Genomic DNA, 14,620 nt, shown 5'->3' with positions numbered 1-14,620 from the left:
CCTTTGCACGGGTACTTGAACAAAACGCGCCAGTTGAATCCTAGTGTCCAGTACACTGGACATAAAAACATTGTCGCATTGCGGAAAAACTACTCATAAATAGGACACACTTTTAACCACATTGTTTCAAACAGAGCATAGTTATCTCGCACGAATTTATTTATTTGAATTGAGTGAGGACAAAACGGTAAAACAAATTACTTACTTGAGCACGTTGCACATGGCCGTTTGGTCGCGGAGGACGCCATTCCTCTGTGCTGACCTCCTCTGAAGATGCGGCCGAAAGAGGAACTATCTCAATCGAGATATTCCTCGTCTCCTCCGGAAGCCTTGGAAGTGGTTTCGCTTTTGATTTTGGGCTTCGTCTGCTTTTTTCATCGCTTTGTTTCTTATGTCCAGTGTACTGGTCGCTGGGTCGGAAAGGGATATTTAAGGAAGTTATATAATGTTGTCGTAATGACTGCTATTTCCTTTCTTGCAGGCTTCACAGATGTAGCACTGATTAGTTATTGTGATGAGATTATGTGTGTGCTCGTTGATCAATGTCTGCTAATCCTTCTTTTTTTATTTTAATCCTTCTCGCCGCGCCTAATCGTTAAAGGGAGATGGGAGCTTTGTTTAGCCGTCCTCGCTAGTTTTTCTGTTTTCCCCTCAGCCATTGCACACGACGGGATTAAAGACTGAGTTCCTTCCTGACCAATTACGTTTTGATTTTACTACGTTAATTAAGTTTACTTGTACAATCGCTACATGTGCAGTTTACGTTTATTTATGTCCTTAAATTCTTGCACTTGCTCTAAGTGCGCCTGTAGAAATAATGAGAGTTTGGTTATGAGCACTTAGCAAACAATAAAAAATTCATTTATTCAATCATTGTCTTGTTGACTGATCCAATGATTAATGTTACACACAATGCTTTTATAGAGCATCCTCAAACAAAATTTACATGGCGTATAATACTTTTATATTCAACTGATCACTCGTCATGTTACGAACAAAATATAGGCTCTCAATACATTTGCTTCTGGTCTTTGTGGAAGCTTACCACAAATTCTTCGTCAGACCCTTTTACGAGTCAGAAGTATTACGTTATAGGCGTAGCTTTGTGAATTTATTCCCCGACATTATAACGCCCTCCGCTCAAGCTAACGCGTCGACATGACCAACGGTGGACTATAAGGAGTGGGAAATTCTGCGTGTCACGATGGCACGCAACGCTCAGCGTGCTTCCGGAGGAAGTCAGAGCGATAGCGGTGCTTTTAGAAACAAACCGGGGGCTTCGCTTTTTCTAGTTCAGAAGAGAACTCTTAAACGTCGTGGGGCTTACATCTGCGAGTAACTGTCAGCTTCACTTACAGGAGGCGCGGCGCCAAGAGCGCGTGAAGCGGCCAAGGCGAGCAGCAGGGCAGAGATAACACGAGCAGCCATCGCCGCAAACTGCAAAACAAGGGTGACGGATTCTGGCCACGTATAAACACGGGCTGAAACAGTCACGCGATTTCATGCGTCAAGCGCATGACACTTGTGCATGCGCGGCACGCGCGTCATATGTAGCGCAACAAAAAAGAGAAAAGGGACCGCTTGTGAACAAGCTTCAGTCTCTTGCACCGCTGGAAATGTGCGTCACATAAATTCTTTCGACTCGTACCCATGCGATGTTATCAAACCACTCCCGGCACAGTGGTGCAGCGGTTAAGCGATGTGCCACTACCATGCTATGGCAGGTGCTTCCACCGTTGTAGTTTGTGCGACCCAGGTTGCTCCTTCCGAGCGACCAATCACTAATTTAACTGCCACCATCCATTGTGGTCAGTTTTCTCGCAGGGCGGTGGACAGGTTGTGATGACGGTAACGGTCACGAGGTCACGGGAACTAGGTGGTCTATCTAGATTGCTTCCCGTGGAATTAGTCGCTCACGATGCCAATGAAAGTCACTACGCCGGATTTACTGAAGAACGGGAACCTGGACACTTTCGGGTTAAAAGTTCGCATGAGCAACAGTGTTACATGGTAAAATCCATCTCGCGCACTAATTATTAATTGCAATCACTTAAACATTACCTCCAAATAAACCTTAATAAATGGAACCACACAGCCAAGAATGTATTCTTTTTCCGCATAGATTCAGATTTCTTGAGTAGTAATATTTATTTTGCACAAGTGCACTTACTAGGTACCATACCACAATATAAATTTCTAGACTGTCTTTAGCGAATGTTCCCTTTTTCCATGACTTGCTACCCGCTACTTATCCTGCTGAGCAATTTATCATGGTGCCTATTGCTTCTCCTTTTATTCTTTATTTTTATGGCGCAAAATTGTCATATCTTAATTTTAGTACCATTACCGTTTAAGAAATACAATCCATTTTTTGTGGACATGTTTGTAGCAAAATAAGCGCATTGCTTCAGTATATTTGATTTTTTTGTAAACTTTGTCACTTTGTCACAAGACTATTTTTTTATTCACCTTGATGTGTTATTTCAAGTTTCTTTATTTTACTTTTTGCATGAATAGTCGCTCGCCTCTTTGATGAAGCTATTACAGGGACAGAGAAGCGGCCAGAAAATTCTTGTTGCCCGAAATGCAGCCATAACCTCGGTAAATAAAACGAGCTTAACTGGATTAAAACCTCCCTGACTACTCCTAGAGGACAGCACATGCATAAATGTGGAGATATTCGGCATTCACAACATTCAACGCGAAATGATTAGCCGGAAAATTAGGGGCCCCGAGTATTCTGCTTCTTCCGGCACTGTTCCTCAGCGCGATCGTCTCATCTATTTTATTTATTTCTAGATACCCCTAAAGGCCCTCTTCACGAGGGTATTACATAGGGGGTGGTAAAAATTACAAATTGTATACATAGAAGGAACATTTAACATGAGTAACAGGGCAAAAAAAGAAGCAAGAAAGAGCAATAACTGGTAGTCAGCAACAATCGAAATTTGGCGGAACAACAAGACCCAAAAAAAGAAGGAAAAGAAAAAGAAGAAAGAAATCTGTTGCTGAAGCCTTACAAGTCATACAATATCGCGAATCACCGAGTTTACTTTTAGCGTACAAATCCGACGCACAAGGCTAGGATATGACAGTGAATCTTGGATTTTTCTCTGCAAAGACCTAACACTGTTTAAAGCTCTGCATGAGTGTCTAACCGCTGCTTGCCACAGGGTGGCGTGGCCTCGTCAGGCACTTTTCCGCCTTTTGAACACGTCCCCCAAAACAATAGTTTTGTATTATTGTCTTGAATAAAAATTATTGATTGATTGATTGATTGATTGATTGATTGATTGATTGATTGATTGATTGATTGATTGATTGATTGATTGATTGATTGATTGATTGATTGATTGATTGATTGATTGATTGATTGATTATGGCGCAAGGGCATCTGCGACCAAACAGTGCAATGGCCCAAGGTATTTTCGTTTTCGCAAGATGGGATCAAAGATTCATTTCCCAAGCATTTCAACCCGATTAAGCCCAGCTCCAGGCAAGGCTAGGATTGCCTCATTTTTTTCTATATTTTCAAAAAAAAAATATTGTTTCTGCTGGAGCCTCGACAAAACTTCTGAACTGGTTGTAAAAGGCACAAGCAAACGGCTCTATGCCTCTTTTCCAGTGTGTTGCGCGTTGAAAGTGGCGTTTTTTTACCCCCGCCTTGATCACGCGCACCATCTTTACGGCAAAAATCTTTCCGTTGCTTATTTTCACTGCTCAGATCGAAATTGAACTGGAGAGACAAGTTTCCTATTTTTTTGCGGCAGCTTATATGAACAATATCAACTGACTGATTTTGTAAAAACACATTTCCTCCCTGGCCTTTTCTCTTATTGACTGCGCTCAGGAGCAGTTGGTATCGCTGAAGAGAGTCAAAATCAAACTCCTCGATTACTAGGTCCTTTAGGGTCGAGGGCTTCAACTCATCCTCGCCAGCTACCTGAATGCGTTCGCTACAGGACAAAGGCCGCTCTAATGTATCTCTAGACAGGGTTGTCCTCTGAAAGCTGCAGCCAACGTATCCCCGATCTCACCCACCCGCCCAACTCCCTGCCACCCCTCGCTACGCTTGCCTTCTCTTGGTATTTAGTCCGTTACGTTGGCGACGATCAATTATCTTGCCTTCGCATCATATGCTCTGCTCAATCCCATTTCTACTTCTTGATTTAGACTAGGATCTCACGAACCCGCGATTCTTCCCTGATCCAGTTTGCCCTCTCCCTGTCTCTTAAAGTTACACCAATCATTTTCGCTTCCACAGCTCGCTGCGGTGTCCTCAATTGAAGTTGGACATTTTATTGGCCTGCCCCATAGGTGAGCAGCGGAAGGATCGAGCTGTTATATACATTTCCCTTGAGGGATATTGGTAGACTGCTATTTATGACCTGGGAAAACCTGTAAAATGCGCCGCATCGTATTCTTATCCTTCGAATTCACTCTCATGATGCCGATCTGCGGCCACAAAGTACCCTAACTACTCGTAATCCCATTCTGCTTCCGGCTCCTCGCCACCAATCCTAAACTGCTCTTACCTTTCAAGACTATTGAACACTACTTTGATATTGAGCACAATATTTATACACCCATTATTCTGCGGTGCTCGTATATGTCTTTGAACTCAGTTTGCAGTTCTTCTCCACAGAGATTTAGCAAGACAATGTCATCAGCGGATCGCAGAATTACTTACCCATATCCCCAACAGTTCCAAATGAAGACCTCTGAATACCTCTTGTAAATAAACGGTGAATAGCAGAGGCCACATGTTCTCTCCCTGCCTGACAGACACCCTTTCTTATTGGAACTTTATTGCTGACCTTATGGACGACTGTGGTGGCTGTGCAGTCGTTGGAGATGTCTTCCGGTATTTCAACATAAGGCTTATCTACACCCTGACTCCGTAATGCCTGCTTGACTTCGTAGGCTCAGACAGAGTCATATTTTCGGTATCTATGGTAGCTACATACGGAGGCTGGTTATATTCTGCTCATTTTTATTGCCTGATTGACAGTGGGTATGGTCCATTGTGATGTAGCCTTTAAGAAAGCCTACCTCTTCATTTGGTTGATTGAAATATAAGGTTACACTCACTTTATTAGAGATAACCTTCGTAAATACATCGTGGGAAATGGACAGTAAGCTGATCGGTGTGTAATTTTTCAAGTCCTTGACCGACCCTTTCTTATAGATTAAGTTGATATTAGCGTGCTTCCAAGCTGTCCGTACTCTCGAGGTCATCAGCTTCTTGTGTATACAGGGTGACTAGTTTTTCTTGTACAATATCTTACCGTGCCTGAACAGATCTGCTATTACCCGATCCCCACCAGCTACTTTCCCTTTTTGTATTGCTCCTAAGGCTCTCTTTACTCCCTCTTTCGTTATTGGCGGCATGTAACATTGCTTGTGCTACTGCATCTCTCATTATCGTCCTTATTACATACACTACTGCACAGAATTGTGTAGAACTCTACGGCAGCTTTACACATAATACCCATATTGCTAAAGACATCATCCTCTGTCTCTTAGCGCGCACATGTGGTTTAGCTTATGTCTATAGTTATCTCCTCACCGCTTTATCAACCTCACTTCTAAACAGCATTCCCATTTCCCCCCTTGAGAAAGTTCCTTATCTCGGTTGTCCTGCTCTCATTGATTGACTTTTATAGTCCTGCCAATTCTGTTCTGTTTGTAGGGTGACAGTTTCATGCTTTGGCGTTTCTTAATCAGATCTGTCGCCTCCTCAGAGAACTTTTGGGTATCCTGTCAAACCATCGTGCCGCATATTTCTACTGCAAACTCTCTAATGATAGCTGTGAAATTATCGTTCAATGATTAAACATTAAGGACGTCGTATTAAGTTAAAGCCAAATATATGTTCTGCAGAGACATCCTATATTACTGTAATTGCCTTATTGACGCTTGCATATTCATGGGCTTCCACTTCAATAGCCTTTTCCGGTCCCCTTCATGTATAAGCTAATTCAATACTTTACCATCCATGCAACAACCAACCTTTCTGAAGAACCTCTCATCCTCTAAAACTCCATGGTCAGGGCAGAGTACGAGGTAGATTGTATTTTTATTCTCAGCCTTTGGAGCACTTCCACGTCCACTTCCAGTTCTTTCGCTTGCGGATGAAGGCATTCATGTTCGATTAATTATTCCTCTCACCGAACTCTACTATGAACTCCCCTCTGCTATTTCTAGAGCCTGTGCAATAGTCACTCACTGCCTAGTCTCCAGCTCGCGTCTTGCCTACCTTGGTATCTAAATCGCTCAACAGTACATTCGTAAGTACTGTATGTACGATGTACTGGAATTGCTTCATAATTCTTTGTTTAGGTTTGGTTGATACTGCAGCGAGATTTTTTTTTTCTTGGTGGCTCCAGTTTTTACTGTTCTTTGCGATCGGTTAGGTTGCAAATATTTTTCTTATTTTCATGCCCATAACTTCTGCTTTTGCTTCAATGCAAATGTCACTGCTCTCATTGTAGCTGTTACCACTGCTCATTCTTCGCTGTTTTTTTGTCATGACAATGTCATTTGCTGTGGTTTCTTTTGGTTGCGCTGCGCTCTCAATTCTCGGTATTCAAGTCGTAAAATGTGTTTTAGGTTCATCAAAAGTTGATATTTTGCTTAGAAAATTCCTTTTGCCCTCGATGGCTCTTATGATCCACACCTGTCACCAATTTTTCATGTGTGTCACGGCTGGCATAACAACACTGCTCTTTACTCTTAATAAATTTTCGGCAGTTTCAGTGGCAGTTCGTGTGCCTTTCGTCTACGTGCTGGTCTTTTCGCTCTGCTTCCCTTCGCAATCCTGTTAGGTGACGCACGCCACGTGTGGCCTCGACAGTGCGCGGAAGCTCATGCCTATAACCGCAGGCGTATAGCGTTGAAAAGCGCTACAGGTGCGCCAACAACTGCTCGCTTCACTCTTTATCCTCTGTGCTGTCGGGTCGCGGTTGACATGGAAACCTTGAGCGTAGGTTGCCTATCTGTTTTTAACCATGAGCCAGCTAGCACCCAAGCAAATGCTGCTGAAAAAAGAAACCCCTCGAATTTCAAGCAAGTGCAGTACAGCAGCCTTTCCTTTGCAAACCACATGGCGCTCGTGGTGACACCTAGGGGTGGCCTGTCGACCGATGATAGCCTCCTTCCAAACCTGACCACTGGTGACCGCAGCAGGCAGCTGAAACACTTTAGAAACTATTGCACTAGAGATTACCTGCGTCGCTAATCCCATTGGAGCCACGCAAGAGCAACAGATATCTCAGACATGCACATTATTAAATGTTGTTACTGGCACAAGCCTGTAGCACTAAGGCAACTGTCGGTGATGAGACTCCCAATACCAAAATGAGGAATGACCGGCTACTTTATCGTATGATGTTTCTGTGATCAAGGTGGGAATTGGGGCTAGTTGGTTGCTCATACTGATAGCTTCCACGCGCTGCTACGAGAACTACAGGGCAAAGCAATGACCACTAGAGATCTGTCTTGCGATCGTTATTTTGTGTGTTGTTTCCAGTGGTAGCGCGCGAAATCCACTAGTTTTTGCGATGCTCTCAGTATACCGCCGCTGTTTATGTGTCAGCGTTAAAGTCGTCCGTACAGCGAAGAACTCCACTTCGGACGGCAGGCGTTGCTTCGAAAAGCCAGCGTAAGGCGTGACGTCAAGCGTGTATCTCTTGAATGAAAATGATTTCATAGGGGACTTGTAATATGAATAAAGTTCGACGCATGTTTGAGATGAAGTAACACTACAACAAATTTTTTATTATTTTAGTCGAGATTCAAAACCATTACCCTTGCGGTACCACCAAAGTATGCTACCGCGTAGGTTACGCAGGCACGCTGACTTGGCAGGTACAAGGAGGGCGTGTGTGAATGGTGTTGGCAAAACTTATTAATTTGGTAATTAGCGGAGTAAAGTAGGGACGTGCTTCTTAGTGAGGTGCTAATTAGAGTTACATTACATGCACTAACTGCAGCGTGGAAAATTTCATATACCAGCATGTGTAAACTATGTTGCAATAATTGAGACGAATGTGTTAATGCGAACAAAGAACAGTGACTGTGCATGAATAGAAACTGCTGATTGTGGCTGTTAGCGCTTAAGTATCCCTATAATATGGTATATAATTTTGTATTTATTAGGCGGAAGTCTAGTGAGCTTGCGCACAGCACACACGTTGCCACAGCTAATCACTTCAAAGAGCGCTATGCACCAAGGAGACTAGTGACACGTAGTGGTAGTCGTTCCTCTGAGTGCTGCGCAACCGTGGCACGTAGCGGTCGGTGTTCCTCTGCACACGCCTAGCCACCGCCTTTCATAATGGCGCGCGGTATAACTAGAATTTGTTGCACCACTAGTTACTATCCACATTATCTTGGAAAGTAAAGGGGGGTCAAGTTATCGAAGGATAGCTCAAGTACAAAAGAATTCAGAAGTTATTTCGTGTGAAAACGGTCGGTATTCACTTCCTACGTAATTATTAGTGCAAATCGCATGCTGGAATATTGAAAACACCACTTCTTTAAGGAATCTTATTTCCTAAAATTACTGTTATATACGTCACTGGTCAAAGCTCGCATATGCTGCAGCAGTTTGAGATCCGGTACAACAAAACCCAATTTACTCATTACAAGTGGTGCAAAACTATTGTCTTCTTTACATAATTTGTGACTTTAACCGAATTGGCAGAATTTAGGCAATGAAATTAAATGTTAGCTTGCCATTTTTAGCATCTCGCCGTAAACCCTTAGACTTTCACTTTTTCAAAAAAAACCTTTACATCATTCCACCCTTCGCGACGAACTGATCTCCCCTCCCCAATACATTTCATCAAGGCTAGATCACACGTACAAAGTCTAAATTCCATTAGGCAAAACCAATGCCTTGTGTCAGTCATTCCTCCAGCGCTTAGGTGTTGAGTGGAACCACCTTTGCTCATCAACCTCTACAATTGTTGATAACCAACACTAAAAGATCGTATTAGATAGCAAGGTATAAGCAGGAGCATCTCTTTTTTTTCTGCTTCCAGTTACTATATTGTACCGTTGCACTGTAGGCACTGTATTATCTTCTATTATCCAGCACATGCAGAACCCATTAGACAATATTGTATAACTAGAAGCCATCATTTCTGTACTACTAATCCTCCTCCTCTGATCATGAACCTACATCTGCTCCGGTCACGACACCACCAGGCTCCTACGCCGCCAAAATTAAAAGATATTCGGTGCCAGCTTTCCTCTCTTCCACTACACCAGCCTCTCCATCCCTGAGTGACGAGAACCGCTCCTTCGACCTCCGGCTCGCTATGCTGAAACGCCAGCAGCGAGAGCAGCAGCGCATTTCCCACGACCTACGACAGCAGATCGATGCCTTGACCCAAACCCTCCAGACAACCACCTCCTCTCTTACTTTCCAGCTTACCAAGCTAAATGAGCACCTTGCCACACTCACCACTCCCTCCTCCACCGCCCAGGTCGCCCCTTTGGCCGATCTTGTCGAAACCACCACTCAGGGACACCACACTCGCTTCGTTCAGCTAGAGACATCGGTTCTCCAGAATCTTACCACCCTCCAAGCACAATCCAAACAAATGGAATCCTTAGCTTCTACGCTCCACTCCCTGCATGAGTCACTGCCCTTGGCCAAAAAGAAGGAACGCGTACCCTCACGTGCCTCTACCCCTGCACTGACATAAGGGCGTTTGGCGCGGACCTCGAGATTGTGCAGTGGAACTGCCGAAATCTGCGCCATAATAAGACCCCCCTCCACCAGCATCTACTCGCCCGACCCTCCGTGCCCCATTTTCTCCTTCTCCAGGAAACTCGGGCGGCCCGCACTGCCCCAACCTACCGCGCCTGCCATGCCACTACGGCCACACCATTTGCGCCTATCTATGTACGCAGCAACGTGCTCGTGGAGCCACTAGACATCCCCCCCACCCACCCTCCTGAACTATTTAGTTGGTGTGGTCTCTCGTCAATCTTCTGCCCGCGTCTCATTCGCCCTTTTGTCTTTCTACAACCCCCCTGAAATCTCCTCTTTATTCTGCGCCCTGGGAAAGTTCCTTCACTCTCTTCCTTCAAGCTCCCATTTCCTCTCTGGTGGTGACTTTAATGCCCCTCACACACTCTGGGGCCACCCACAAACCCTCAAACCCGGCCGCCTCCTCCACTCTCTAGCCCAGGATGCCCCCTCACCCTTCTTAATACCCCTTGCTCCCCTACTCGAGCGGGAACTGCCTCACAGCGCCCTACGACGCCCGACCTCACGTTCTCTCGAGGTTCACTTTCCTTTCACTGGCAGGTGACTGCCGAAACTCTTCTCAGCGACCGCTTTCTCACCCATATTTTCACCTCTCTTTCCCACATCCCTCGGTGTCATCCGGTCACTCACACTGACTGGCACGTCTTCCGCGCTAATCTCGCCTCCGACTCCTTTCAATCCTACGACGTCTGCACGTCGCGCATCACTGCAGCACTCACGTCCAGTAGCCGTCGCGTTCGCTCTCGTCAACCAGTCCCAGACCCTCACGTTCTCCGTTTATGGCGTCGCCGTAAACATCTTCAAAACTCTTTTCGCTTCCAACCCCACAATGCCCAACTTTCCTCCCGGATCACTGCTCTGCGGGCCGAGATCGTCGCCCACTGTGCCTCTTTCGAACACTCTCGTTGGAGTGCTCTTTGTGACCGTCTTGACATTGCATTGCACTCGCGATTCACATGGTCTCTCTTCAAATCCCTCCTCGGCACGAAGCCTGCCCTTGCTCCAACTCTAGCTAAAGCCATCACTCAGGGGACTCCCTCCGATGTTTTTTATCAGCTCGCCTCTCTCTACCTCCCGCCCCCTCTGGCGCCCTCCTACCTGGTGGTGTACTCGGGGGCCCTAACACCGATTTGGACCACTCCTTCACTCTCCGAGAGCTCGAATCGGCTCTGGCTGCTGGCTGAGGAGGTGGGGACGCCCTGTACCATCCCTACCTCCCCGCACCTGAAACCCACTTCAGCGGGCCGTATCTACGCCCTCCGGATGCATTGTCCGTTGAGGTCCTCGCCATTGCGCATGCCCTCCAGCCATTTGCCCTCCTTCCCTCTCTTCAAGAGTACACAGTCTATTCAGACTCACAAGCCGCTATACACCACATACAGAAACGCACCCTAACCCCTTCTCTCCAACAGGAGGCCGAACGAGTGGTCTCCGCATTGCAGCCTTCCATCGGTTTCCTCAGCTGGGTCCCTGGGCATTCAGGAATTGACGGAAATGAGCTGGCCCATCAGCTCGCCCGCGACACACTTTTCTGGGCACCGTTGATGCCCTGGCCCAAGCCCTCGGGGGACGGTGGGAGACTCACCCTTCGCCGCACCCCAACAGAGGTCTACGTAGAGCTCCGCCTCGACAAACACCTTTACCCTCCCCCTTATATATCACTCACGGTGCCGGAGGCTCGCCTTCTTCGACACATTCAAATGAATGCAGTCATCACCCCGTCTCGCCTCTTTCTCGATCGCTATCGATCGGACCCTTCTTGCCCCAACTGCCCCTGTATCTATGCGGACCTGGCCCATTGCCTCTTCTATTGCACAGCAACTTCTGGTCGCCCAGGTGGTCGACATGCGCGGCCTGCAAATTATGGCCGAATGAAGCTCTTCTACTACTACTACTAATTACTTTGCAGCACTATACGTTGTTTTTGCAACTTTATGTAACCACTCCCCTCTATTATGCCTATAGTCCTGAGTGTATAAATCAATAAAAATTAAATACCTGAAAATCTGTGTTGCACCGAAAGGTGCTTATCTTTAAAAAAATTCTGGCGGACGTCGTTGAGACAACGGCATTCACGGTCACGTACAGAATACATTATATTTATGCTGCGTGTTGAGGTAGACTACTATCCACATGATCTTGTGAAGAACAGGAGGCCCAATTTCTCGATGGAGAATTCGAGTTTAAAAGAATTCAGGTGTCAGGGTACAGGCGTAGCTTTGGGAACAAAATCCCTCTACATTATAACTCTCTCTGCTGTAATCAACGCACCGGCATGACCAACGGTACGATATAAGGAGTTGGACATTGTACGTGTTACGTTGGCACGCATTGTTGGGCGTCTTTAAAGAGGAAGTCAGAGCGATAACGGTGCTTTCAGAATCCAACCGGGGGCTTCAGTTTTTCTTGTTTAGAATTAAACTCTTAAACGTCGTGGGGCTTATATTTGCGAGAAACTGAGAGCTATACTTACAGGAGGCCAGCGCCATGAGCGTGTGAAGCGGCCAATGCGAGTAACAGCGCAGAGATAACACGTACAGCCATCACCGCAAACTGGAAAACAAGGGTGACGGATTGCAGCCAGGTTTAAACGCGGGCTCGAACAGTCACGCGATATCTGGCGTCAAGCGCATGACACTTGCGCATGGGGGACACGCGTGTGATATGTAGTGCAAAACAAAATAGAAAAGGGACCTCAACTGCTTGTGTGCAAGTTTCCGTCTCTTGCGCCGCTGGAAATGTGCGTCACATGAATTCTTTCCACCCGTACCCATGCGATGTTATCAGACCACTCGTGGCGCAGTTGTGCAGTGGTTAAGCGATGCTGCACAGCCCTTCAATGGCAGGTTCTTCCACCGGTGTAGTTTGCGTGATTCAGGTTGCTTCTTCCGTGTGACCAATCAATAATTTAACTGCCGCCTTCCATTGTCGTCAGTTTTCTCGCAATGCGGTGGCCAGGGTGTGATGACGCCACAAAGTCACGAAAACTAGGTGAACCATCTAGGTTGCTTCTCAGAGAATTAGTCGCTACCGACGCCGACGACGATGACAGCATCGGACTTAGTGATGAGCGGGAGCCGTGAAGCTTTCGGGTTGAAAGTTCGCACGCCCAACAGTGTTAGGGAGTTAATATCCTGCTCCCACACAATTTATTAATTTAAATCACTGCAACGTAACTTCCAAACAACCTTCAAAAATAGAAGCGCGTAGCCAATACGATATTGATGCAATTACTTGAGGAATTCTTTTCCCGCATAGCGGCAGATTTCTTTACTGACGATATTCAATTTGCACAAGTGCACTAATTAGGTATCGTACCAAAATATGTTTCGAGACTGTCTTTAGCCAATGTTGCCTTCCCTCATGATATGCAGCCGCTACTTTTGCTGCTGAGCAGTTTATTATTGGTGCTTATTGCTTTCCCTTTCATTTATTTATTTGAAGATACTGTCAGTTCCTAATTGGAACTGTTGAATGAGTTGGCTGATGTACATGAGTTGAATGCAATCAGGCATACATTGAGAGCAAAAAAAATACATGAATACAAAGGAATATCTCAGCGCAATCTTATACAAACAAAATCGAAAGCACGATAGCGTGACACAAACTAAGCGTCCTTAAGACACGTTCTAGTACGACTTTTGCATCAGATATCTAGCGAATTTTTGTGGACCTGTTTGTACTCAAATAAACACAATTACTTCAGTATGTTTGATTGTTCTTGTACGCCTTGTTACTTTGTCACTAGACTGTTTTTTTATTCATCTTCATGTTTTAATGCATGTTATTTTATTTTATTTTTCGTATTACTCTCCGCTACCAGCCTTGTTAATGCTATTACTGGTCCAGTTGAAGAGGAGAAAAAAATATTCGCGCCCGAAGTCCCTCCAGAACCTTACTGCGAAATAAAACGAGCTTAAGCGAATTGAAACCTTCCTGCCTTCGATAAGGAGACAGTGCTTGCATAAAAATGGATATCTTCGGAATTTAAAACCACCAATGCGAAAGGATTAGCCGGAGAATTAGGGCCCCCGTGTATTCTGCTTCTTCCGGATTGTTGCTTTGCGCAATCGTCTTATCAGTTGTTGAAGGCTTAAGAGTCATGCAAGTTCGCGAAGCTCGGACTTTACTTTTAGCGCACCAAATACGGCGCGCACGACTAGGATTCTCTCATTGCAACTACGTTTTCAATAAAAACAAATTTCCGCTGCAGCCTTTACAAAACTCGTGAACGGGCTGGAAAGGGCCGGAGCAAACTGCGGTATGGCTCTTTTCCAGTGCGTTGTGCGTTGAAAGTAGCGTTCTTGAGTACTCCCGCCTTCCTTTCGCGCACGACCTTTGCTCCAAAAATCTTTCATTTGCATGTTTCCCCTGCTCAGATCAGATGCAAACTGAACTGGACAGACAGATCTTTGTAGATATTTTCTAATATTTTAACATAAGTGTCATTTACACCCTGACGCGGTAATGCCTGCATGACTACTGAGGTTTAGACGGAGTCAAATGTTCTTCGTTACCTATGAAGGTTATATATGGGGGTTGGTTATATTCTGGTCATTTTTCTACCACCTGATTGCAAGTGGTCATTTTGTATTGTCGCGTAGCCTTTAAGGAATCCTGTATGACCGTTTGGTTCATTGAAATGTAGAGACGTACTCCCTCTGGTAACGATAAACTCCGTAAATACCTTGCGGGCAACGTACAGTAAGCAGATCGGTCTTTAATTTTTCAAGTCCCTGACCGCCCCTTTATTATGTATTAAGATAATAGCGTTCCTCCAAGCTGTCGGTACTCTCGAATTCATCAGCCATCTGCCTTTGCGTATACAGGGTGGCG

At 45.5% G+C, this 14,620-nt stretch overlaps 1 protein-coding gene across 10 annotated transcripts in view; it reads right to left on the bottom strand.

The window, feature by feature from the left end:
• The window catches only part of LOC149347306 (uncharacterized), a 42,949-nt gene extending 30,552 nt beyond the window's left edge, over window positions 1-12,397 (bottom strand). For 6 of the 10 annotated variants that reach the window (XM_089587002.1, XM_089586997.1, XM_089586995.1 and 3 more), the window contains exons 1-2: window positions 12,258-12,384; window positions 1,357-1,437 (exon numbers count right to left, since the gene is read on the bottom strand). In XM_089587002.1, coding sequence (XP_089443128.1) covers window positions 1,357-1,428 — 72 coding nt within the window. In that variant the 5' untranslated portion in view covers window positions 1,429-1,437; window positions 12,258-12,384. Of the gene's footprint in view, window positions 1-205; window positions 411-1,356; window positions 1,438-12,257 lie in introns of those variants that run through there. The other 4 variants (XM_089587003.1, XM_089587001.1, XM_089586994.1 and 1 more) reach the window with 4 other exon arrangements.
• Between the last annotated feature and the right edge of the window lie 2,223 nt (window positions 12,398-14,620).

The sequence above is a fragment of the Amblyomma mixtum genome, chromosome 4 (genome assembly GCF_055824585.1).
Source record: "Amblyomma mixtum isolate Tamu chromosome 4, ASM5582458v1, whole genome shotgun sequence".
NCBI lineage: Eukaryota > Metazoa > Arthropoda > Arachnida > Ixodida > Ixodidae > Amblyomma > Amblyomma mixtum.
This window is presented reverse-complemented; position numbering and strand designations above follow the sequence as displayed.